General features: G+C 32.1%; 1 protein-coding gene across 3 annotated transcripts in view; it reads right to left on the bottom strand.

Annotated features, from left to right (window-relative positions):
• Positions 1–24,902, bottom strand: part of Chm (CHM Rab escort protein) — a 165,679-nt gene that overhangs the window by 66,355 nt on the left and 74,422 nt on the right. For all 3 annotated transcript variants that reach the window (XM_005328844.5, XM_021728773.3, XM_021728775.3), the window contains 4 exons: positions 24,493–24,865; positions 19,577–19,693; positions 18,951–19,071; positions 17,736–17,961 (listed from right to left, as the gene is read on the bottom strand). In XM_005328844.5, coding sequence (XP_005328901.2) covers positions 17,736–17,961; positions 18,951–19,071; positions 19,577–19,693; positions 24,493–24,865 — 837 coding nt within the window. The remainder of the gene's footprint in view (positions 1–17,735; positions 17,962–18,950; positions 19,072–19,576; positions 19,694–24,492; positions 24,866–24,902) is intronic.

Genomic DNA, 24,902 nt, shown 5'->3' with positions numbered 1-24,902 from the left:
TTAGATTGGCGTTGACACCATGTATAAATAAGGCTGGAATAGTAAAAATGATATAAAGATGAGAGGTCACAGTAAAGATGATGAACCTTATGCAAGCCACTTTAAAAACAAAATGAATCAAGGCAATTCTGAAAAAAAAATTATAAATCTTATGGTTTTTCATATCTTTCATTCTTATCAAAAGCCTATATTATTTTTATAAATAAAATGTTAGGAAAGTAAAAGTTAACTTGCTTCAAGGCACAAATGAGAAAAATTGCAGCAGCAAAGTTAGGAAAGAAAATAGCAAAAAGAGGCTCGGGTTATTTTTTTGCTCAGCAGTAGAGCACTTGCCTCACACATGTGAGGCACTGGGTTTGATCCTCAGCACCACATAAAAATAAATAAAGATACTGTGTCCATCTTAAAAAAAAGAAATAGCAAAAGAGTAACCCGAATATTATTCTCATCTAAAGTACTCATTGCCAAAAACCATATCTTTTTTATTTCCTTTTGGGAATTAAAAATAAGTAAAAATCCAAAACCACAGGGCTATAGTTTATATATTGTAGTATATTTTTCTTCCACAAAATATCTGAAACTATGTTTTCTCTTTCCTTAGAATAGAAGAAAACATATATACTGGCTATTAATAAACCAATTTCTATCTAGTAAGATCAATAAAAGCCGTCATCCCAGATGACTTACAGATCAATTATAAAATTCATGCTTAACTTAATAATATAGTAGTTCTCAACCTTGATGGTCTGAGAGACATTGTACCTCAAGCTTACTGAAGAGAAAAACAGTGGCATTTCAGTAGAACATATGTAGAGCCAACAGCCTCTCTATCTATGCAAAAGCCTGTAAAAACCCTTGGTATTTCTGTAGGAATGAGTCAATTATGCAAATACATCCAACACATGTATTGGAATAAAAAAGAGAACTACTTGTTCAAATATTCAATTTATATCAAAAATGACATTCTGCCACACAGAGAACCTCATTAGGCTATAAAGCTTTTCTGTCTATATGTCCTCCTTTTTGCTAGCTTGATTTCTGAAATGTAAAATGCTTTTTAAAAACAATATTTATTTTTTAGTTATAGATGGACACAATGTCTTTTCTTTACGTGGTGCTGAGGATCGAACCCAGTGCCTCAAACATGCTAGATGAGAGCTCTACTTCTGAGCCACAACCCCAGCCCTGCAAGATGCTTTTCAAAAAAAATTTTTAGTTGTCAATGGACCTTTGTTTTATTTATTTATATGTGGTGCTGAGAATGAAACCCAGTGACTCACACATGCTAGGCAAGCACTCTGCCACTGAGCCACAACCTCCGCCCCATAAGATGATTTTTACATGCCAAATGAACACAAATTATCTTTTCCAAACTGACATTACATAATTAAACTCATGTAAATTTGCAACTTAGTTTTGTACCACTAGAGAATATATTCCTACTTAGAGTACCCATGGTTTCTTTGGTAACTTCCAGGGGGAACAAACTGCATAAAAGCTCAAATTTAATATATAAATTGACAGATTAATATCTGTTAATCTCACTGGTTATGGGTATTTTGAAATATTTTCTGAATGCAATGGTCAGGCCAATTTTATTAGCACATTTTATTAGTACAAATATTTAAGACCATCTCCATAAAGAAAGGCTAAGTTGAATATCAGAAACACTGGGTTTGTTCAATTGGCTGTAAATATCAATAAGCATTAGTGCGTTTACTGAAGCCTCAAAAATACAGTTCCAAAGTATACATGTCTGAGAAAAATTATTTTCTATCCCAGTAATTATTCAGACATAAATATTTCTGTTCTATGTTTTGATATCTTAAGATCTTTATTTTAAAGAAGATACGCATTAGAGATAAGTAATGCATTCATTCGCATTTTGGCCAAAATATTTAAAATAAGGAAGTCATGATCAAATGTTTCTGATTTTTACACTTCATTTATCTGTAACTAAAGGACTGCCTTAGTTTGCTGGTTTTATTTCAAGAATTAAAGCATTAATGTTCAAATAGACATTAAGTAGTGGTTTTATTGCTACTTCCAGAGTACAAAAAAAAACTAATGCTTGCTTTCATTTGTATCTGTTTGGGAACAAAGTATATCCTCACACTACTACAATGAAGGAAAAATAGTGAAGACTAACCTCACAAAAAAGAATAGGCAAGAAAGTTAATTCCAGCCATGTAGTAGGTGTTACTGTATATTTGAGAGCGGTGGGTTCTGATATTTGTATATCCACCTCTGTCATAGGACCACTATAGCCTGACAGGTTAAATGTTGATTTTGAAAACATCACAGAAGGTAGCAACACTATAATAAGAAGTCTGGCCCTCAATTCATTTAGTTCATTCTATCATACCTAAGAATCTGAATTCACACATTTCCAATTTCACACAGTTACCAAATTATTTTAATTAACAATGATTCATACAGTGTGTACTCAGTGCCAGGTAATGCTCTAAGAACTTTGCAAATATCAATTCCCTTAATCTTTATAACAACCCTATGAACGAAGTAGTTAAAACATAAAGTTAGGATCAACATTAATAATTCACCAAATAAATGTAATAACTCTACTATTCAAAAGAGGTTATTTGAGAGTTAATTTCCTCTTAAACACACCAAAAAATTGTGGGCTTATTTGTAAGGGACCACAATTTAAAACTAAGAATTTAGTAGTGCCAAAAGATAAAAAAAAGAAAGAAAGAAAGAAAGAAACAGCTGCATTAAGAGTTAAATTTTGTTTTCAAAAAATCCAGCTGGGAATGCAACAAGTTTGAAAGATAGAGCTATTTACAAAGGTATGTGCACATGTGTGGTAAAATCTAATTTATATGAAATAACCAAAAGGTATCAGTCTAAGTACATACCATAAAATACATGTTTATAATTTTCAAGTATTGCCAAACATACATTCATTAACTAAAGATTACACAGGTCACTTTAAAAAAATAGTTGAAATTAGTTTGGTTTCTTGAGTTGGTATAAAAAGATAATGTACTTTCCTGATCATGTTGTTCATTTGTTTAGTAAGCTGATTAGATAGAGTACAAAGCCAAAGCATTGAAACAGTGAGGAATTCCAAATTAGTGAGATTAAAATTGAATTTTTATCATAGAAGGATGCTACTTGGTAAAACTTTTATCCTATTTCATTATATTAGACAAATGTAAGTCTACTGCCTAATTTATAGAGAAGGGAGATGACATGGCATGAAAGAGTACAACTAAGGAAAAGGAATGGCTAAAAGCTACATGAATTAGTTTAGTCCTGACAGAATTCCCTTTAATAATTTATTCCGTATTATATAAAATAATACTACAATTTCTCTCTTATGGTATTTACTCTTATCCCATGACTATTTCTAATTCAATTTAAATAATTTCATTAAGCATATAGTATTTGATGGTCAATGTTCTAAGTTATTAGCTGTATATGAGTAAACTATATGGAATTTAATAGTAAGAAAAACTTATGAGGTGCCCATTTTGTAGATAGTTATGTACTAGGAGTTACCAGGAGAGACAAGGTGACTACATTTAATATAGCAAGCGTATGCATCGATGGACAAATTACCATGCAATTTAATTACATAATTAGATTTTAATGCAAGATCAAGTTAATACAAACTGAATAAATAGCCTATAATATATATGTTAATCTTTCATAAATCACCAAAACACTCTATTCTAAATACCATGACTGTGAAATCATGTAACTTTTTTATATAACAATACTCGACCCTGGTGTTGGCACTTTCCTTACTTCACTACATTTGAGTCCTAAAGTGGGAGTAAGATTAAATGATTACCCTTTCCATAATAAAGATAAGACCACTGAGACTGTAATAATTTAAATAACATATTCACGTACATGCAAATAATAACATAAAAGCCAGAATTAGAGTGCAATTCTGACACTGCTACTTTTTGAACACAAAAACACCTTCTAATTTTATGAAGACTTAGTTGTCTTTCCTTTCTAAAACAGAAAGCAAACTGAGGAGGAATTACAAATAAATAGCTTTGTTAAAATTATATGAATTGAGAATAAAAACAAATTTAAATGGGGGAACAGTAAAGAACACATGGAAATCCAGCTCTCTAACACACACTTAAACTGCTGGCAAGTAAAGCATGGAATCTTTGTATCTGCCTGTCTTTATTTATTTATTTAAATAAAAATTTGTTTTTTCTTTGTGATTTTTAATGACAAAATTCAATTTAGCTTAAAAATAAACACATTCCAAATATTATTTCTATCACAACTGCACAATAATATATTGGTTCCAAAGATACTTGGCAAAAAATGTTTTGAATGATCTATAAAATGTTAATCTGTGCAATAATATAATATAACCTTTCAGGTCAATCAAACTAAAATTTCAGCCCCCAAACACTGGCATTATTTCAATTATCAGCCTTGCTCCACAAGGAGCCAGTACCTTCCATTCCAACAAAAATTCTTATAACTATTTTAAGATCTGGAGTATTACATACATAACATGGTAGGAAAACTGGAGTAGGGGAGTTTACCTACCTATTAAAATATCCTAATATCTGAATTAACAATGAAGAGGGCTGCTGCTAAATTTGAAACTGCATCTCTATAATTTGTGCAGCCAGTGTAATTCTCATATACTTCTAAGAGTCACAATAAATCCTCAACACCATACACTTAAATGTAAGTTTTAATAAGAGGTTATTCCCAAATTAAAAGTCTTTTCCTGTCAAAACCTGAATAATAATGCAGGCAAGGACACAAAAGCATTCCACTGCTTTATTAACGACAATGCTCACTGATCTGTGAATAACCTGGAAAAAATTGAAGATTATTGAGTTACTTTACCAATCTATCCATCCATCACCACAGAACAGGTTTCAAAATGATGGATTGTCTCACCACCCTGCTGTTTATCCCACGAAACACTCTCTCCTCAAGGGAAAACAAACAAATGATCATATAAACATAATCATGCTTACCCTCTATATTTTATGTATCATCTCTATGCCAATATAAACTATTAACTAGAGAGAAGACTGCCTTTAAAATCATATACAAATGATTCAAAAAATGAGGTATGTTGCTGTCCTTACTTTACATTCCAGAATTCTACAGTTCATACAAATTGTATTAAAATAACAGTCCTCAGCTTTAGGGACACAAGTTTTTCATTAATCAAATTCACATTGCTCTTCTAATTTAATAAGTACAGTTTTCAATTGAGATAGTATATCTTAATGCTTCCCATTTTTTTTCTTTTCTGGGAGTTTGGGTAGTGGGGGGTCATAGAGCTCTAGAGCTACTGAAGTTATGAACCCCATAAAAATGTAACACAAATTTTGGCATGCAATTTCAAGGCATTTACCTCCAAATTCCTGAAATCCTAGTGACTGATTACAGACATTGGATATCAGGTTAAGAACTGTGAATTTGAAGAACTCCTTTTACTATACCGAGCTTTCTACTGCTGTTTTATTTTAAGCTAAGATGTATTTGTTAAATGACGGCTATAAGGTGGACCTGCTGTCAGACAATTTGGGAGGCTGAGTCAGGAAGACCCTAAGTTCAAGAAAATCCTGGACAACATAGTGAGACCCTGTCTCAAAATAAGGAAACAAAAGGGCTAGGGATTGAGCTCAGTGACAGCGTGTCCCTGGGTTCAATACCCAGTACCTCAAAAATTTATTTATAACTGGAAATCCATATGCAACAAAATGAAGCTGAACCCCTTTCTCTCGCCATGCACAAAAGTTAACTCAAAATGGATCAAAGAGCTTGATATCAAATCAGAGACTCTGCGCCTGATAGAAGAGAAAGTTGGCTCCGATCTACATATTGTGAGGTCAGGCTCCAAATTCCTTAATAGGACGCCCATAGCCCAAGAGTTAATAACAAGAATAAACAAATGGGACTTTCTTAAACTAAAAAGTTTTTTTCTCAGCAAGAGAAACAATAAGAGAGGTAAATAGGGAACCTACATCCTGGGAACAAATTTTTACTCCTCACACTTCAGATAGAGCCCTAATATCCAGAATATACAAAAAACTCAAAAAATTAAACAATAAGATAACAAATAACCCAATCAACAAATGGGCCAAGGACCTGAACAGACACTTCACAGAGGAGGACATACAATCAATCAACAAGTACATGAAAAAATGCTCACCATCTCTAGCAGTCAGAGAAATGCAAATCAAAACCACCCTAAGATACCATCTCACTCCAGTAAGATTGGCAGCCATTATGAAGTCAAACAACAACAAGTGCTGGCGAGGATGTGGGGAAAAGGGTACTCTTGTACATTGCTGGTGGGACTGCCAATTGGTGCAGCCAATTTGGAAAGCAGTATGGAGATTCCTGGGAAAGCTGGGAATGGAACCACCATTTGACCCAGCTATTCCCCTTCTTGGACTATTCCCAGAAGACCTTAAAAGAGTGTATTGTAGGGATACTGCCACATCAATGATCATAGCAGCACAATTCACAATAGCTAGACTGTGGAACCAACCTAGATGCCCTTCAATAGATGAATGGATTAAAAAAAGTGGCATTTATACACAATGGAGTATTACATAGCACTAAAAAATGACAAAATCGTGGCATTTGCAGGGAAATGGATGGCATCAGAGCAGATTATACTAAGTGAAGCTAGCCAATCCTTAAAAAACAAATGCCAAATGTCTTCTTTGATATAAGGAGAGCAACTAAGAACAGAGCAGGGAGGAAGAGCATGAGGAAAAGATTAACATTAAACAGAGACGAGTGGTGGGAGGGAAAGGGAGAGAGAAGGGAAATTGTATGGAAATGGAAGGAGACCCTCAATGTTACACAAAATTACATATAAGAGGTTGTGAGGGGAAAAGGGGGGGGGGAACAAGGGAGAGAATTGAACAACAGCAGATGAGGTAGAGAGGGAAGATGGGAGGGGAAGGAAGGGGGATGGTAGGGGATAGGAAAGATAGCAGAATACAACAGACACTAATATGGCATTATGTAAAAATGTGCATGCATAACTGATGTGATCCTGCAATTTGTATTTGGGGTAAAAATGGGATTTCATAACCCAACTTGAATCAAATGTATGAAAGATGATATGTCATAAGCTTTGTAATGTTTTGAACAACCAATAAAAAAAGAAAAAAATTTGTTTATAGATCTCCTTATGTTATATTTGATGGTGGTCAAATATTTTTGAAAAAGAGGATTATAATTATGTGCATATACATGTGTACACATAAGATTTGTGTTGAAAAAGGTAGAAGAAAATATACTAAAATGTTCAACCTGGTATTGTTAATAAGTAATGAAATTTAAGTTAATTCTTATAAAAAATTATTTTCTAAAAGTGCTGCATAAGTAAAAGTGCTGCATGTAAAATTATGTCTTTCATAATAAAGGCAATTTTAATTTTAAATGTTGAACAAATAGAAGAAAACGGTTAAATTATGGTATGTACAAGTATATATGTCTATATGCTAGACTGTTTGGCCATTTATAGTTTTAAAGTATGTTTAAGTATATATATGAAAAGGTGGGAAGATACGACAAAGCAACTTACCAACAGTTAACACCAGAAGTAAAATTCAAGTTTGGGGAATAAGGCTTGTATTTCAATATAAAACTGGGTGGGGAGTATTTTTTTCTTGGTATTTTATTTTTATCCTGAAGTCCTAACATAATGTTACTCAGACATTTGCTTTTTAGTGGCTACTTAGCATCTGCTACATACCAGGGACTTTGCTAAATGACCTCCATGAATTATTCCACTGACTCAAATGCTAAGGTATTTTAGACTGCTCAGACCCTTAAATAATTTTTAGATTGCTCCAGATTACAGAATCAAAAATTGAGTAAAATATCATAAAAAAGGACTGTAAGAAACTTTTATTCTCTCTGACTTTCAACATTTAACTTGTTCAGGAGCTTTTGTTAAGGAGAAAAATGACCCATGTTTGTTATACTATTATGGAAACTACAAGGATCCAATATACCAAGTTGGACTAAACCAATATTTCTTAAGCAGGAATGGTTTTGCCTCAACAGGACATCTAGCAGTGTCTGGAGATATCTTTGTCACAAGTAGGTGGGTGAAGGTAGTGGCATGTGGTGAGTAGAGGCCAATAATACTAAATATTCTTAAAGCACAAGATAGCCCTTCTCCAAACACAAAAAAGAATCCTGCCAAAATTGTCAATAACAAGATTGAGAATCTCTAGCATAATCCAAGGTGGTGGTGCAGGCCTGTAATCCTTGTGACTAGGAAGGCTAAGGCAGAAAGACCACAAGTTCAAGGAAAGCCTGGAAAACTTAGTGAGAACCTGTCTCAAAACAATTATGATGATGAAGATGATGATGATAATGATAATGATGATAATAATAGGACTGGGGATGTAGTTCAGTGTGCTTAACCCTTGATCCAATCCCCAGTATCACCAAAAACAAAAACCAGACACACAAACACACACACACAAAAAACAACCTCTAAAACAACTGTGTGTACCTCACATAAATACACTATGCTAAATGACAGGTAGGTAGACAAATCACTGGTGGCTATTGGCTCAGAGTAGAGCCGGAACTGTTGGTTCTTTTCTGAAAAATGGATGGGTTAACAGCAAAATGGGATTCCTATAGCTTCACCAAGGTGTAGCTATCCACTTAGATTGAATTAACTTCACATTATCTCCTTGGGCCCTTACAAATCATTACTGAGTACTGGTGTCATTCATTGTTACATGGTTTTGAACCCGATAAAGTATTCTTATTCTCTCCATGTTTCTTTCCTCAACTAAATTTAACACTTCATGACAATGACGTCAAACTGACATAATCATTACACACACACACACACACACACACACACACACACACACACACACACACACACAAACTTAGAAACAATTTAGGCATAAAATAGATGCCTTTAAAATTATCTGTTGAATTAAATGCAAAGAAATGAAAAAACTCAAATTGGCAAGAAATGACACAGATACTTCTGTGTAAGTTTTTGGTTATTTTAATTTAATCAAATCTGGTTTGTTTGTTTTTTTCTTGTTAATTAGGATTGGACTTAAAACAATTCCCCTGGTTGCTTTCTCCATAGCAGTGTTCCTTAGATCAGAAACACCTGGGCACTTGTTAGAAATGCAAATTTTTAAGCCCTACTCCAGATTTACAAGTGCAGAATTCTGGGGAGAGAGCTCAGTAATACATGTGTTAATTTCTGACACCCATGAATGTTTGAGACATACTGCTCTAACATTTCTTTACCATGCAACTTTTAGTTACACATAATCAACATGCTACTCATGGATTTACCCATCAAATACTTAGTATATAATTAATTTATACTACATATTGCACTGAGACATTCCTATATAATATCCTATTATTATTTTTTGGTTATATTTTCATGCAAAAAAGAAAAAAAAAACATTCAACTGATGGAACCAGGGCCATAAAACTTGCCATTTAGGTTTTTAAACAGAGTATTTTGGAATAAAGTCACCTATTATCTTTGGATACAAAGAGTTCCAAGGGTGAATACACAGCCTATAAAGCCTAAACTACTTACTATCTGACACTTTATGGAAAAAAAAAAAAACTTGACCCCTAAATTAGATAATCTAGCTATCTTTAACTCAGTCTCATATTGCTCTGGTGACATTCTATAAAAGCAGTAACAGTGACAATTGAAATAAATACAGTAACACAAATAATACTAATAACAGCTAACACAAAGACAAGCACTATTGCAGACTCTTTCGAAATATAAATTCATTTTAATCCTCACAACCAATGAGACAGGTATTATACTTATCCTCGTGAAAAATGGGAAGCACAGAGAGGTTAAATAACTTGCCCAAGGATACATAGCCAATAAACAAGAGATCCATAATTTGACCCTATTGGTCTGGCTCTAAAGTATATTCTTATTCATTAGAGTATATTTATTACTTTTCCTCCCCATGACTAGGGCATATAGATATCTACTTGCATACTATTTGAAGAGGTGCCTACAAATTATAGTTTCAATAGCAACAGTTCCCAAGTTTGGCCTATATTCTCCACCCATCCTAGGACTTTGATCCCAAAACCACTCTTGTATTCATTACTTCGGAGCTCTCCTTTTTATAACCTCTTAAGAAGTAGATTTTTCTTAAATAATGAAAATTCAAATAATAACTCTCAATTGATGTTTTTAAGTCATGGATGCCTGTGAAAATATGGGCTCCTTTTATAAAGTCATATATAACATTTTACATAGAAATTCCAGGGACCATTGTACCCTATATTAAAAGCCTTTGGCATATTTCAATGCAACTCTCAGCTGCAGTGACGCAAAACAACAGTGCTGAGATTCAATAATCAAGCTTTACAACACTCATATTTGGACTATCTGAATCTACCAATTAGATAAGGTTCAGTTTCTACATCTACTTTCAGTTATATCATGTGGTTCTATGACACTGTGAGAGGAAACCAATGGAATAAAAGTCAAGAAACAGATCAATATACATTAATCTTCATAGTCTATAAAATCTAACTGCTCATGGGCTTATTTATGCTTATTAAATTCAAAAATTCAAGGTATAGTGGTAGGAAGACTGATATGTTCATGGTCTGTTTTTCCTTTCACCCTTATTAACTATATAAAATGTGGAAAGTTAAAAGAATTTCATTATTCATCTAAACTGGTATTTCTTATCAGGTACAGAATTTGAACATGTTGTTCAAACATGGTAGGAATAGGCCTTATCCTTTCCAATTTTTCTAGAGAGTAAATATGTATCACTGTTAAGAAATAGCAAATTAAATTTTTAAAACCTGGCATATCATAAAGAAAACAAAATACAGATTAATAATATTTTGTCAATTATCTCCATTATTTTTTTTCAAAAAAAGTTTTAAAAACATTGTTTAATAGGTGAGTTATACAATATGTGTATCAGGAAATTTGATTTCTATCCCCAGTCTCTCTTATTTTTTTTGGACTTCTTCATTTGTAAAGTTAGACCACTAGTGAAAAAAACACAAAAGGGTTCTTCCAACTTATTTTATTTGTATTACTACCAGAATAGTAGGTTGATTTTTTGCAAGAAAAGAGATTAAGGAGAATACTTCTGGGGGGAAAAAAGAAATCTAACTCCATCTTATTGATGTAGATGGACAAAGACATTGGGATAGATACCAAAACTCCATCAATTTTTTTTCCAACTCCACATACAATTAAACACATAAACTTTAACTTTTTTCAACAAGGTAACAAACCTCCCTTGATTTTCTAATAGGGTGATTCAGGTTAATGAAAGTCTCTTAGGTTTCTGAAAATTCCCTGAAGGACAAAAAATACTGGTTATCATAAAATAATCAGATTACTTTGGTCCAAAGATTTTTTCTACACTGTTTTCTCCAAAAGATACTGTCAAACATTCAGTAAAATATATTGGTATTCTGATACTGCACTTTGGACCGAAGAAGGTGGTTTTAAAAAGCAGAGGAAAAGGACACGATATAAAATATCTTAATCTATATTAAAAAAACACAAATCCTATCATTATAACTAAATCATAGTAGCATCTATGTATCCCCGTTTGGGCATAGCTCCTTCTGTCATCACTGATGAAATACATCAAATGGAAGATTCCTTGCTTATTCCTTCCATGCTGTTCTTATAATCTTGAGTAAGCTATATTAAAGACACATAAATCCATTTATGTATTTTGGACTTTTGATCTTTCTTTTTTCTCTTTTGAGAAGCTTGAATTAGAGATTAGCTTGTGTTTCACAACTTCCTGAGGTGTTGGGAAATTTTCTTTAGGTACTATTTGGAAACTATTTACTTTTCCATATATATTAAACAGTGAAACATAGTTTAAGCCCAACCACTTGGTAAAAGGTATTTGGTGGTGATTACTTGTGTGTGCATGTGTATATAAAATTTATGCTACATGCTAAAATTCTCATGTTTCATTTTTTAATAATCTTACCACATTAAGAAAAATAACAGATCAAATCTAGGCCATGAAAGATTGAATTTCACAGTTAATAGTGGAGTGACCTTTTTTTAAAAAAAAAAAAAGTAACAACCTCTGAGCAGTCTACGTCTACTTACTAAAAACAAAACAAAAAAAAACAAGTAAAGTTTATTTGCTTCCACTACTACTGCTCCATTTTTCACATTATAAAAACACAACACAATATATAAGATGTATTCTGAACTAAGTCAGCTCTCAAGGGCACTATGTTGTCAACCACAGAGATAACAGAAATAAATTAATCAGGTCAGGGCTCAAAAAGAACTTCTATTTGGAAGAGAATTTAAAATCCTATATATTACATACATATCCTGTCCAATAGGCCAGAAAAAAATATTAACTAGCTAATGTATATACTAAGGGAAGTTCTAAGGATTGTTAGACTAGAAAAAATATACAGATTTTGATGACTTTTCTTCCAGTACGGTCCTGTTTATATATGCTGACATATTAATGGGTACTAGGTAATGCAATAAATAAGCTTCATTTTCTTTGCTTAAAAACAGTACCTATTTAAAATGATAAAAGCCTCAAAAGGTGTTTATTCATAAAAGTTATCTCTAGTAGTTAAAATGTTATACTGCTTAGGCAGAATTCATTTAGAATGCAGGATATGACTTACAAATGTCTTTGAATCCTTCACATAAATATGCATGTATCCCATTTATAACAGTAGCCTTGATGAGAACACACTGTAACTGGTTGTGAGAAATGCTTAAGGAGCTTATATTAAAACAGAATACAGAATGATGGTTAGAAATCATAAAACAGGTGACACCTTATTCTGATAACCTGGTGATAAAAAGTGTAGCCTATGATGTATAGATAATGGTAGTGTTACCACTTCAGGATATAAACAGCAATATTTATATGGAATTATAAAGCATTATGTAGAGAACCCAATATAAAATTAAAAGTTAATATCCTTAGGCCAAATAAATGCATATAATTCACATATAGTCTTTTATATGTATAATATGTAGAAAGAAATCAGTGTTTCCTTAATTAACAAAGAAATACTTAAAAGTTTAACATAATACTTCAAACTTAACAGAAAAGTCTTTTTTTCCCATTATATACACATTTAATTACATTGCTCCTTAAAAGTATACTTAAAATGGATAAGATGAGGTCTAGTTTTTATAACAACCTTTAATTCTGAACCACATGTACAATACTGACCCAGGTGCTACAAAGCATTAAAAGATGAGAGTTCTGATAAAATAGCAGCCTTAGGAATGCTAAAACCATCTTTGGGGAAAAATGGTCTTTGTCTAGCATCTCATTCTGAAATTTTATAACAGTATACGATAAATGAAACATTTAAATGTCTTTTCTCTTAGATAAACAAACCCCAAATACATATTTATAAACTGTTTGAATAGGAAAGAAATACAGGGATTTAATGAAAAAAGAGGAATGAGATTAAATACAGTTTAAGTATACCTTTTCTGAAATGCTTGGGAATAGAAGGTTTTCAGATTTTAGATTCTTTCCTATTATTAAATAATTGCAAAATATAATATCTTAGGGATGAGAAATTTAAACACAAATTTAAACACAAAAATCCATGAGCCTATATACACAGCCCGAATATAATTTTATACAATATTTTTAGTGCATTTGTATTTTGCAATTTGTTAAATGAATTCAGGTGTGGAACTTTCCACTTGTGGCATCATGAAGATGCTCAAAAAGTTTCAGATTCTGGCACATTTATGATTTCAAACTTTTAGATTAAGGATGCTTAACCTGTATCTATTTTCATAAAGTACTACTAAGAAAGCTACTGAGCTTCAGGTCAATTCCCAGTGATCTTTTAATTCTGTCCCTGTTCCTTACCATTAAGTTCTGTAAGAGTAGCACATGGCAACATGAGAGAAAATGGTATAGTTTCTTTGAATCAGGCAATGACATAGAAAGAGGGACAGAGTGATTAAGAAAACCACAGAACTTTCTTCTTAGTTTCAATTGATAGAGGGACCTCTGGTCCTGGGGGACATGACACACTCTCCTCATCCCTACTTTGACCTGAAATAGGAGGAGGACAAGTTTGTTTGGAAATATGCAGAACATATTCTGAAATTAGTTACTGTGCAATTTATACAACACTCTCACTTCCATTCATAAGATGACATATTTAGGAAACATAAATTTGAGAACAGCTACTTCCAGTAGTATGATAGAATGGGTACTGTGATGGGACCTCCTGTTTATACCAAAAAACTAGGTAATGCATGAACATAATTTCCATTGCACCGATGAGAAAGAAGGAAAAGAGACACCATGGTAAACACCCCATCACCAAATATACCCATACATGTGTTATACAAACAATGAACTGAAATCAAAGTTTTGAGCAATAAAAGACTACAATAAAAATTAAATTAAAACAACAACAACAACAAAAAAAAACCTTGGGCCAGGATAACTAGATGCCATCTGTATTATTAAAGGAGAACCTCCTGAAATGCTCCCATGTTTATAGGGCTTTGGGAATGAGCAGATACAAACAATTCCAGAAGAAAAGCATTCTTAATTTGAGATTCAAACTAAAGTGAGTCAGATATAAATTCTCAAGCATTGCAGAAGGAAACAAAACACTAAGGTGAATCAGCAGTAATAAAAAATGGCAGTATCAGACCATTATGAATATTTGTTAGAATGAACAGAAAGAATGTAAAATATTTATAATATGAATGATTTAAAGAAGCAGAAAGATTCAAAAAATGAACATATAAAAGGAACTATCAAAAATTATACATAAGAGCTGGGAGTATAGCTCAGTAGTAGAGCATTTGGCTAGCATGCATAGGGCCCTGGGTTAAATCCCAAGCACTGCAAAAAAAAAAAGAAAGAAAAGGAAAAAAAAAAGGAAAGGAAAATTGAGGAGCAGAATTCCTAAAATGAAAGACAAAAATAGAAAATCAAAGCATGAATGGATCAAAGTGCAGATTAATCACAGGTGAAAATAATTAATAAACTGGAACTCAGATCTTAATAAAGAACCAAGAATGCAACCAGAAGACAAGGAGATAGGAAATATGAAAGACAGAGTAGAAGATATGGAAAAGAGAATGCTAAACTTTAAACATTTATTTGGATTCCAAAAGGTGAGAGGGAAGACAATGCAAAAAATACTTGTAAATATATTTGTTGACAATTTTCCACAATGGAATTTTCCGTAAATTCACAGATAGATAGAAGAAATACAATTGATTTAGTTCACCCATATGGAGCTTATGTCAAAAATGGTTGAATATTGTTCACTTAAAATGGTTACACCTGTATTAAGCTAGATAAATAAGAAGAGACCAACATCTAAGATTCAGTGTAGTAAAAATGCAGAAGACCAAAGATAAAACTATCTTAAAAACAGCCCAAAAGGAAAAGAGATATCACTTATAAAGAAATGACAAATCAGGTTGACTTCCAATTTTTTCAACAGAAAAAAAAATCAATGGAATAAAATCTTAAAAGCTGAACGTCTTTAAAATATTGAAAAGTTCTACCACCTTAGACCTGTTTACCTAGTAAAATTTCACTCAAGACAAAATGAAGAGTTTTTCTATTTATTGTTCTTTTTCTCCACTTTTTATTGGTGCATTAGTTATACATAATGATGGGATTTGTTACATATTTGTACATGCACACAATATAATTTGGCCAATAACTCTAGCCAGTTATTGGTTAATTGGTGCTTTACACATACACATGAAAGTGAAATTTACTGTGATTAAAGTCATATCTGTAAATAGCATAGATGGAAGAGTAGCGAGCAGAGGAAGAGGAATCCGGGAAGGAGGAGGGGAGGGAAAGTAAAAGTACTGGGGATTGAAATGAAACAAATTACATTATAAGACATGTATAACTACATCAAAATGAACCCCACTATTATTTTTAATTAATGTACTAATAAAAACATTTTGAAGTTATTTTCATATATATAAAACTAAAAAGTTTACTACAAACAGATGTAAACTAAAGGAGCTTTTAAAATTCTACATTTCAGAAAGAAGAAACAGACTCTTTTTAGCAGCATTCATCCTGCTCAGTAAAAGAGACTGTCAGATAGGCAGCATAGGAATAAAAATCAAGACTATGCCAACAAGAGACCTAAATATAGATTCCAAAAATTTGGAAATTAAAAGGATGGAGAAAGTTATAAGCGTCAAATATGAAAAGTTGGAATAATCATATGAATATCCAGCAAAGTGGATTTAAAGGGGAAAAAAGCATTATAGGAATTGGGGGGAGAAAGACATTGATTAAGTAAATATTAAATTCATCTGAATTTTAGAAAATATAAATTTCTACTAATATTAATAAATAACCCCAAAATAAAGACAAACTACATATTGACAGAATTATAGGGAGAAATAGACAAATCTAGCAACATAATGAGAAATGTGAAATATTTAAAACATATTTCTCTACAAATGATAAAGCAAAGAAAATATTCAATTAAAATAAAGTTCGAAAATTACAACTTAAAGCTTGATTTATTGGACCCTGATACCAATAATTAGAGAATCAAGTACCTACCAACAACTAAATAAAAATATTCTTAAGAACATATGAAAAAATTGTAAAAATTAATGATATTGTAAGCCATAAAATAAATGCCAACAAAGCTCCAGGATTAAGTAGCATAAATGCCAAAATGTAATTAAATTCAATTCTAAGGGCAGAAGAATTAACCAAATTATTCTTAATAACTCATGGATCAATGAAGAAATTATAACAGAAATAAAAACTCTTGGAATAGCCAGGCACAGGAACTCGGGAGGCTGAGGCAGGAGGGTCACAAGTGGGAGACCAGCCTCAGCAACTAAGCAAGACCCTGTCTCAAAATAAAAAATAAAAAGGAATGGGGATGTGGCTCAGTGGTAAAATGCCCCTAGGTTCAATCCTGAGAACAACAACAACAACAAAAATCACTTAGAATAAAATTTAATGAAAATACTACAAACATGTAGAGTTATAGAAGTTCTTATATACTACTAGTAGAATGTAACAGACATAACTCTCTAGAAAAACAACTGGGGTCAATGTTGTAAAATGCTAAACATTCACATATCCCATAACTCAGGAATTCTTCTCCTACATATGTATTCTAGAGAAACTCTTGAACACACATATCCTGAATCAACATATAAGGATGCTAACAACAAAAAATGAAAACATCCTGTGTCCACTGACAGAAAAATGCAAACAGATGAAGGTACATTCACAATGAAATACAAGAGGACAATTTAAAAAACATGATTATAGAAAAGAAAACATGATTATAGAAAAGTATGAAGCTTTGAAATCTAACACTAGGTACAAAAATATTCAGAATTTTTAAAGCTCAAAAAAAAAAAAACATAGTCCAAGGCTGGGGTTGTAGCTCAGTGGTTCAGCACTTGCCTGGCATGCATGAGGCACTGGGTTCGATCCTCAGCACCACATAAAAAAATATAATAAAGATATTGTGTCCATCTACAAGTAAAATATTTTTAAAAATAGTCCAAATGGCCTGTTATTATTGAGATGGATAGGTAAGCAAGTAAATAGATTACAAAAAAGCAGAACAATGTATGTGTTTGCATCTTATAAATCTTGAATAAATCTCATTTTGTTGTAATTTTTATATCATTCATGCATCACCTTTAGAAGAGACCAGAAAATCAATGGCAAATTTACCTGCAGAAACACTGAGGAAGTTCTCCTTGGCCATATAAAGGAAACAAAAATGGAGTGTTACCATACCGCCCAAGGCAGTGAAGAAAGTTTTTGGTAGCTTTGAGACCATCAATGGTACTGCTGGTTGTCTCTGATGTCATTGCAATTGAATGCAGGACAAAATATTGGAGGTTTGGGGTTAATTTTTGAGTTTTTAAAAACTCAGAAAATGTAATGTCTTCATAGGCTATAAAAAGAAAGATAAAAATTTATCAATTGAAATCAGAACTAAATTTCTATTTAAAATCATCCCACACAAATGTGATCAAGTGTGTTCAAAATGTTGTATTGTTTCTGAAGTCTTTAAAACACACTAGAATTCAGAAACAAAACAACATTTTTTTGTGACAGTGACTGTTGATCTTAAGAAAAAAAAGGAACACTCTTACTGTCCTAATTGGACTGAAAGTAAAATCTCTGTTTAGTGTTTTATGGATTTAAAAATTCAGAAAATCAGTAAGTAACACAATGGGTTGCCATTATTGGCAATATTCTTGCCTTATTAACACTTCAACTGCATAACAATGCCAATAATTACAGTTGAAAATATTGAATATGACAAAATGGAAATCTATTGATCAAAATAACAGAGTAATATGAAACTTTTGTTAAATAATGAACTATGACAAAAAAGCAACAGAACTAATTTCTGTGTGGCTAATTATAATCAGTTATACTTTCATACAATCATGTATACAAACATAAGGAATGCCTAAAAAAATACTTGGTAAATCAAGAGCAGAAAACATTGTAATTGGACAATTAATGGTAGCAAACGCAATCCCATGACCAAACACAAACTCTTTATAGAAATAATTTAAGTAAATAAAAAATATAAAAATTTACTGAAAGGATGTAATTTTACATAACCACCGAGGAAAAAAATCTGGCTGTACTGAGTGGACTTAGAATTTCCAAAATGTTCAAAATATCTGTACATATGTTTACTAGCAATTTGAAATGTCTAGTGATACTATGGAACTGAATTTTAAATTTTATCTAATTTTAAATAGATAATGTAAATAATGGCCCACTTATTCGATACTGCATAAATGAAATGCATTTTAAAACAATAAGTACAGTAATAAGTAGCAGTAATAAGTAACAATAATAAGATGTTCACCAAGTATATTAAAAAACTTGAAGTGGAAAACATGATTGAATGAAAAATAATACCTTTATATTCATCAGGATGTTCCTCATATTCCATACAAAAGGTAAGAAATTTCATCAGCATTCGCTTTTCTACCATAGTAAGTTGTTTGCTATTAAAGACATCAGCTCTGGAACAAGGGACCTGAAAAATTTATGATTTTTAAGTTAATGATAAAAATATTCCAAATTACAGTTCTTCCTCTTTAAGTATAACATGATGATTATTTCCATTTAACTATAGCTGTTTCATGTTACCTTACATCAATTCTAACAGCATCTCTGTTAATTTCAGAGCTATTTAACTTGTGACCTTTCTTACTTAATTTTGCAAACCCAGTCTTTATGCCACTGAAAGTCCAATGGCAAATCACCCTTAATGGGGAACAAATGACAGTTCAAATCTAGCAGTACTGCCTAAACCGAATACTTTCTCAACACCAAAATCAAGCTGCAGAATAACTCATGAAAAACTAACACTAGAAAAAAAAACTATTAAACAAATTTTGCCATTTACATTTGTAAACCCTGATGCAAGAAGAATTTACTCCCTTACCAGGAAAGACGGCAATCTTATTTGCTTATCCTTCCAAAATGAACCATAAAAACTTAAGCACATATTCAGATACAATACTTGATCAGCATAGTACCTGTTCCATTCTTCCTTCTCGAAAAGCAAGAATCCTGGTGATATTTTTAAACTCTGCATATCGACTAACATTAGATTTGATTAGAAGATCAATTAGCATTCCCCGAGAATACAGGAGCTGTACAAAGAAAATATTTTATAGTATAAAAGGCAAAATAATGAAAACAGAATAAACACTAAATTATAATTGTATTAGTTTTTAGATTTACAACAAGTCTATAAATATAAATTATAACATATAACACAATGTACTACTGTTTCAAAATTAATTATCTTAAATTCCCCCCCCCAAAAAAAATCCTGTACAATCCAAAAGTATTTTCATAATTCATCTGGCAGTAAAACCTGACCCAAATTGATATAAGGCTCTTCTGTCTCTGTCACAATATATTTGAATATGTATACATATCAGTATACAAATGTTAATGTGTTTAGTTAGAGCACTTTATATCTAAGAATGTTACATAATATATAGCATATCAGCATATGCATCGTATTGCTTTCTAAAATATATATTGTTTTAATATTTTTTTCGTTGTTAATGGACCTTTATTTTATATGCAGTGCTGAGAATCAAATCCAGTGCCTCGCACATGCCAGGCAAGAGCTCTACTACTGAGCCACAGCCCCAGCCCTAATATATATGCTTATATATATTTTACATATAATGTATAATTATATATTCCCTGTGAATATGTGTGTCTGTATAAATCTGAATTACAGAAAATACCAGAAAACAAGGTTTTGGATAAAGGACTAGACTAGACTACCTATATAATGCCATGTTGTTACAAGAAGATATGAGCTAGGTGTTACTCCTCTCTGCATGAAAGAAAGAAAGAAAGAAAGAAAGGGAAGGAAGGGAAGGAAGGGAGGGAAGGGAAGGAAGGGAGGGAAGGGAAGGGAGGGAGGGGAGGGAAGGGAAGGGAGGGAAGGGAAGGGAGGGAGGGAGGGAGGGAGGGAGGGAGGGAGGGAGAGAGAGAGAGAGAGAGAGAGAGAGAGAGAGAGAGAGAAGAGAGAAAGAGAGAAAGAGAGAAAGAGAGAGAGAGAGAGAGAGAGAGAGAGAAAGAGAGAAAGAGAGAAAGAGAGAAAGAAAGAAAGAAAGAAAGAAAGAAAGAAAGAAAGAAAGAAAGAAAGAAAGAAAGAAAGAAAGAAAGAAAGAGATTTGTGATGCATTCCGAAAGTGTCAAATTATAAAGTCCCTTTGTAAGTCCAGCAGTCTAGATGAAATACATATTCCTCAAGAAGTGAGGATTGTTATTGCCATCATGTATGTGATGGGCTGACTTAATATTTCAATCTTTCAACATGTTTCATAACTAATATCAAAGAGACAAAAACATTATTATCCAGCTTGTTTTAGATTTAACCATATGGTTAAATGCAAGAAATCTGCCTACTTCCTCTAATCATGCTACCTTTAAATAATGTCTACAACTCAATAAATATGACAAATGTAAATGTTGCATCTATAAGTAGTAAGAAAAGTAAAATAAAATTTGCTTTACCAAAGAAGGGAATCTCAAAAATCAACCTAAAGTCTGAGCATCTAATTTTATAAACTATTATAATACTTCAGCATTACATAGTACAAAATTGTCATTGCATTTAAAACACTAACCTTATTATGCTAAGTATGACATGTTATTTCATTACCTTCTTCCTAACATACCTCACAACTAAGATAAAGCCTGTGTTTATAAAACTATTTTTAAAAAATTTTACCGGTTCATTATAATTATACATACTAGTAGACACATTCTTTAGATACTTCTACTTTTGTAGAATGAGCACAATAAGTTATTATTGGTTATTTTTAGATGTAATAATTGTATAATAATAAAAGATACTTGGAAAACCTTATTTGTTAAAAAAAAATGGAGATTCAAAGATCCCTTAACAGCTATAATATATTCATTCACAAATGTTAATATATAAAATACAGACATGTACTTATAAGATCTAATAAAGATTTTTTTTTTTCTTGTTGTACTAGGGATTGAACCTGGGACACTTAATCACTGAGTCACATCTCCAGCCCTTTATATATATATATATATATATATATATATATTTTTTTTTTTTATTTTGAGACAAGGTCTAACTTCCTTAGGGCTTCTCTACCTTGCTGAGGCTAGCTGTGAACTTGTGACCCTCCTGCCTTAACCTCCTGAGTTGCTGGGATTACAAGTATGCACCACCGAACATGGCTAAAGCTTAATATTTAACACCACCTTTAAAAGTAAGTCATTTAAGATACCACTGAAGAGTGTAAATCAATTTTAAATAAAATTATAATATTGATTCTGAAACTCAGCATCAATAAATGTGTACATTATTTTAACTTAATCTCTTTTTCACCACTTAGTAAGTAGTCTACCACATCAACTTCAGAAAACTGAATTTGATGAAAATAATGGGAAATAGCTTTAATAATATTCTTTGCTATACTTCGCATGTTGGCTCTATAATTAAAATTATGGACTTATTCAGAAATAAATTTTAAGAATTTTATCTTTGATTTCTTTAATAATTTGAACACTATACAACTGAATGTATTTAAATTAATTAACCTTCCCTGAGATGACTTTTAAATGATTATATGATAGGCATGTTTTATAAACTATAAAGCCCACTGTTATTTCTTGATACGATGACTTTGAGATGGAATATGCATAGAAACATCAAGTAGTTTGCACACATTAAATGACTTTAGGAAAGAGATGGGACTAAAGGTAGCTATAAGGCAGGTATCCTAAACTTAGAGGTAACAACTGTAATTATTAGAACAGATAAAATTTCCATGGAGTGACTCTTTTGTCCCAAAAACATGGACTATATGATTTTCAATTCAGTTAGCACTAAATAAATGCTTGTAGAATGATTATCATTTTAAAAATATCTATAAACTTCCTTTATGTTATGATTACATGTTCTGTAGATACTTTTGTAGAATAAGTACAAGAAATGATTACTGATTATGTTTAGATGTAAAACCCATGAAAACTATGCAAGAAAAAGTACAACTGCTTAGTCTAATGCCTCTGGACATATTTGTCTTTTATTTATGCAGAGAACTAGTATTACTAACCACTCAAGCCAGTGAAAGCACCCAAAAATCTCCTTCAGGATCTCCTCAATTTTCTCAGCTTCTAGGTAAACTTCATTCCTATAATTAACATTCATTTTTCGTTCAATTTTTTTTCTAAAACAATTCCTACCTTTACAACAACACAATCTTCTCCCATTTTCTTTAGTAAGATAAATACTGTATTTTAGCTAACTTAGAAGAATATAGAGTCATTTTTCTTTTTGAGACAGGATCTTGCTATGTGGCCCAGGCTGATTTTCAACTACCGGGCTCGAGAGATCCTCCTGTCTTCAGTTTCCTGAGTAGCTGGAACTACAGGCATATATCACAACACCTGACTTTAGTCTTGATTCTTAACCACATTCATATCATTGTTTCTTTAGTAAGAGAATCAAAATTTCAAGTAAGTAATTCAAAGTGTAATTTTCAGAATAAGGCCAATTTTTTCTTAGACTGCCTTGTTTTTTGTTTACTTTTTTAAACTGATTTCAAGAATACTCTTCATAAGAACAGGAAGGTTATTAGTGAACTAGAATTAAGCTTCCATCCAGAGATGAACAGCCAAAGTAAAAGGAAAAAAAAAATGCTAGTTTTCTGTGCATGGCAGGGTCAAAGGTGATGGAGAAAGTGGAATAGACGATACAGAAATATGAAGCAGGAAGTAGCCAACACAGACCATGACTCAAGACACAGTGCTTTATGATAGAATGAAAAATAATAAAATTATGTACACATTTCCAAGCATCAATTTTAAAGGTAACAAGAGTATGAAAATATGTGATTGTATCAGCAAAATGAGGGGCATGTGTTGGTCCCTCACCCTCCCCTATCATTTGGAACCCAAATAAAGTACATTAAATTGAAAAAAAAGTCTAGTTTTGAGGTAATTTGATGTAATTTACTAGTCTCTCTACTTCTTTCCAATGTTTCACTCTGTACCCTCAACTTACAGGATTTAATTGCCATTTTTTCTCTACTTTCACCAAATGTTTTAAGGACATGATCCTTTATCCTACTAGTTTTCTATTATTTTACACTAAAATAGCCTTGTTTCCTACGAACCCAATAGAACTGAACCCTACCTTTTCTGAAATCACACTGAACTAAGAGTTAAAACTGTAAAGAGGAAGAACTGGAGATTGAAATGGAAAAAAAAACTATTGTTATATGCATTTATGAATATGTCAAAATGTACCCCACTATTATGTATAAGTATAATGCACTAAAAAAAAACAAAGTCAATAAATTATATTGAATGAAAAATAAACTGAAAATAAAAAGTTAAGGATGGAAACATAACCAAAGACAAAAGCATTCTTCCCAGCCTCCCTGTTCCCATTACTATGAAATTATCCTCTAAATTCCTTGATCATGAACATACGACTTTCAAAAATGCATTGATTTACTAAGAATATTCACTATTACACAGATATTAGAATAGCTAGACTATATATAAAAGCTAAAAAAAGTTGATACAAACCTATGTTCTTACAGTTTGCAAACAGTTTCATTAGAATTCTTCATAGATTCATAGGAGAATATCAGGATGAACTATGTGTTCTAGCATAAAACCATTCTTCAACTATGAAAGTACTATTTAAGAGCAAATTAAAAACACATAAAGTAACTTTATATAAGCATTTAGTATATTTGTAACCTGTAGTTAAAGAATAACTTAACTGAGTTATAAATTTTGACTAGTCTTTTTATAAAACAAATGCTGTACACGTCAAAGACTAAAATTAAGCAAACTGGATTTATGGGTACAGATGCTATTTTTAATCAATGTGTTGTTCTATAAGAAAGTGGATAAAATTAGTACTTACCTTTGACACTAAATCAATATTAAATCTCCTGCCTTCTTTAACAATCTGTGAGTAAGTAATCCGATTTTTCTTTGGTTGCTCTGCAGTGTCCTCTGCTGTAGGCACATTTTCACTTGTTTTTTCTTCTGAAATTTTATCATCACTATGGTTTTCTTTCTCCCCTGTTGCTTCAGCATCATTTACTTCTAGGGTACTCTCTGGATCACTGCTTGGAGTTTGTTCTGCAGGTACTTCACAGCTCTCAGTGCTTAATGACGCATCTTCTGTAGGCAGACAGGCAGAATCTGCAGCTTTTGAGGAGTTCACAGGTGTCACACAAGCATGATTTTTCTTCAGTGCACCAGCTTCTTCAACATATTCATGCAAATCCTGACTAATAAGAAATTATTAAAATAATTAGTATCATATTT

Source organism: Ictidomys tridecemlineatus, chromosome X, assembly GCF_052094955.1.
Source record: "Ictidomys tridecemlineatus isolate mIctTri1 chromosome X, mIctTri1.hap1, whole genome shotgun sequence".
Classification (NCBI taxonomy): domain Eukaryota; kingdom Metazoa; phylum Chordata; class Mammalia; order Rodentia; family Sciuridae; genus Ictidomys; species Ictidomys tridecemlineatus.
The sequence above is the reverse complement of the archived record's forward strand: the minus strand, read 5'-3'. Positions and strand labels throughout refer to the sequence as shown.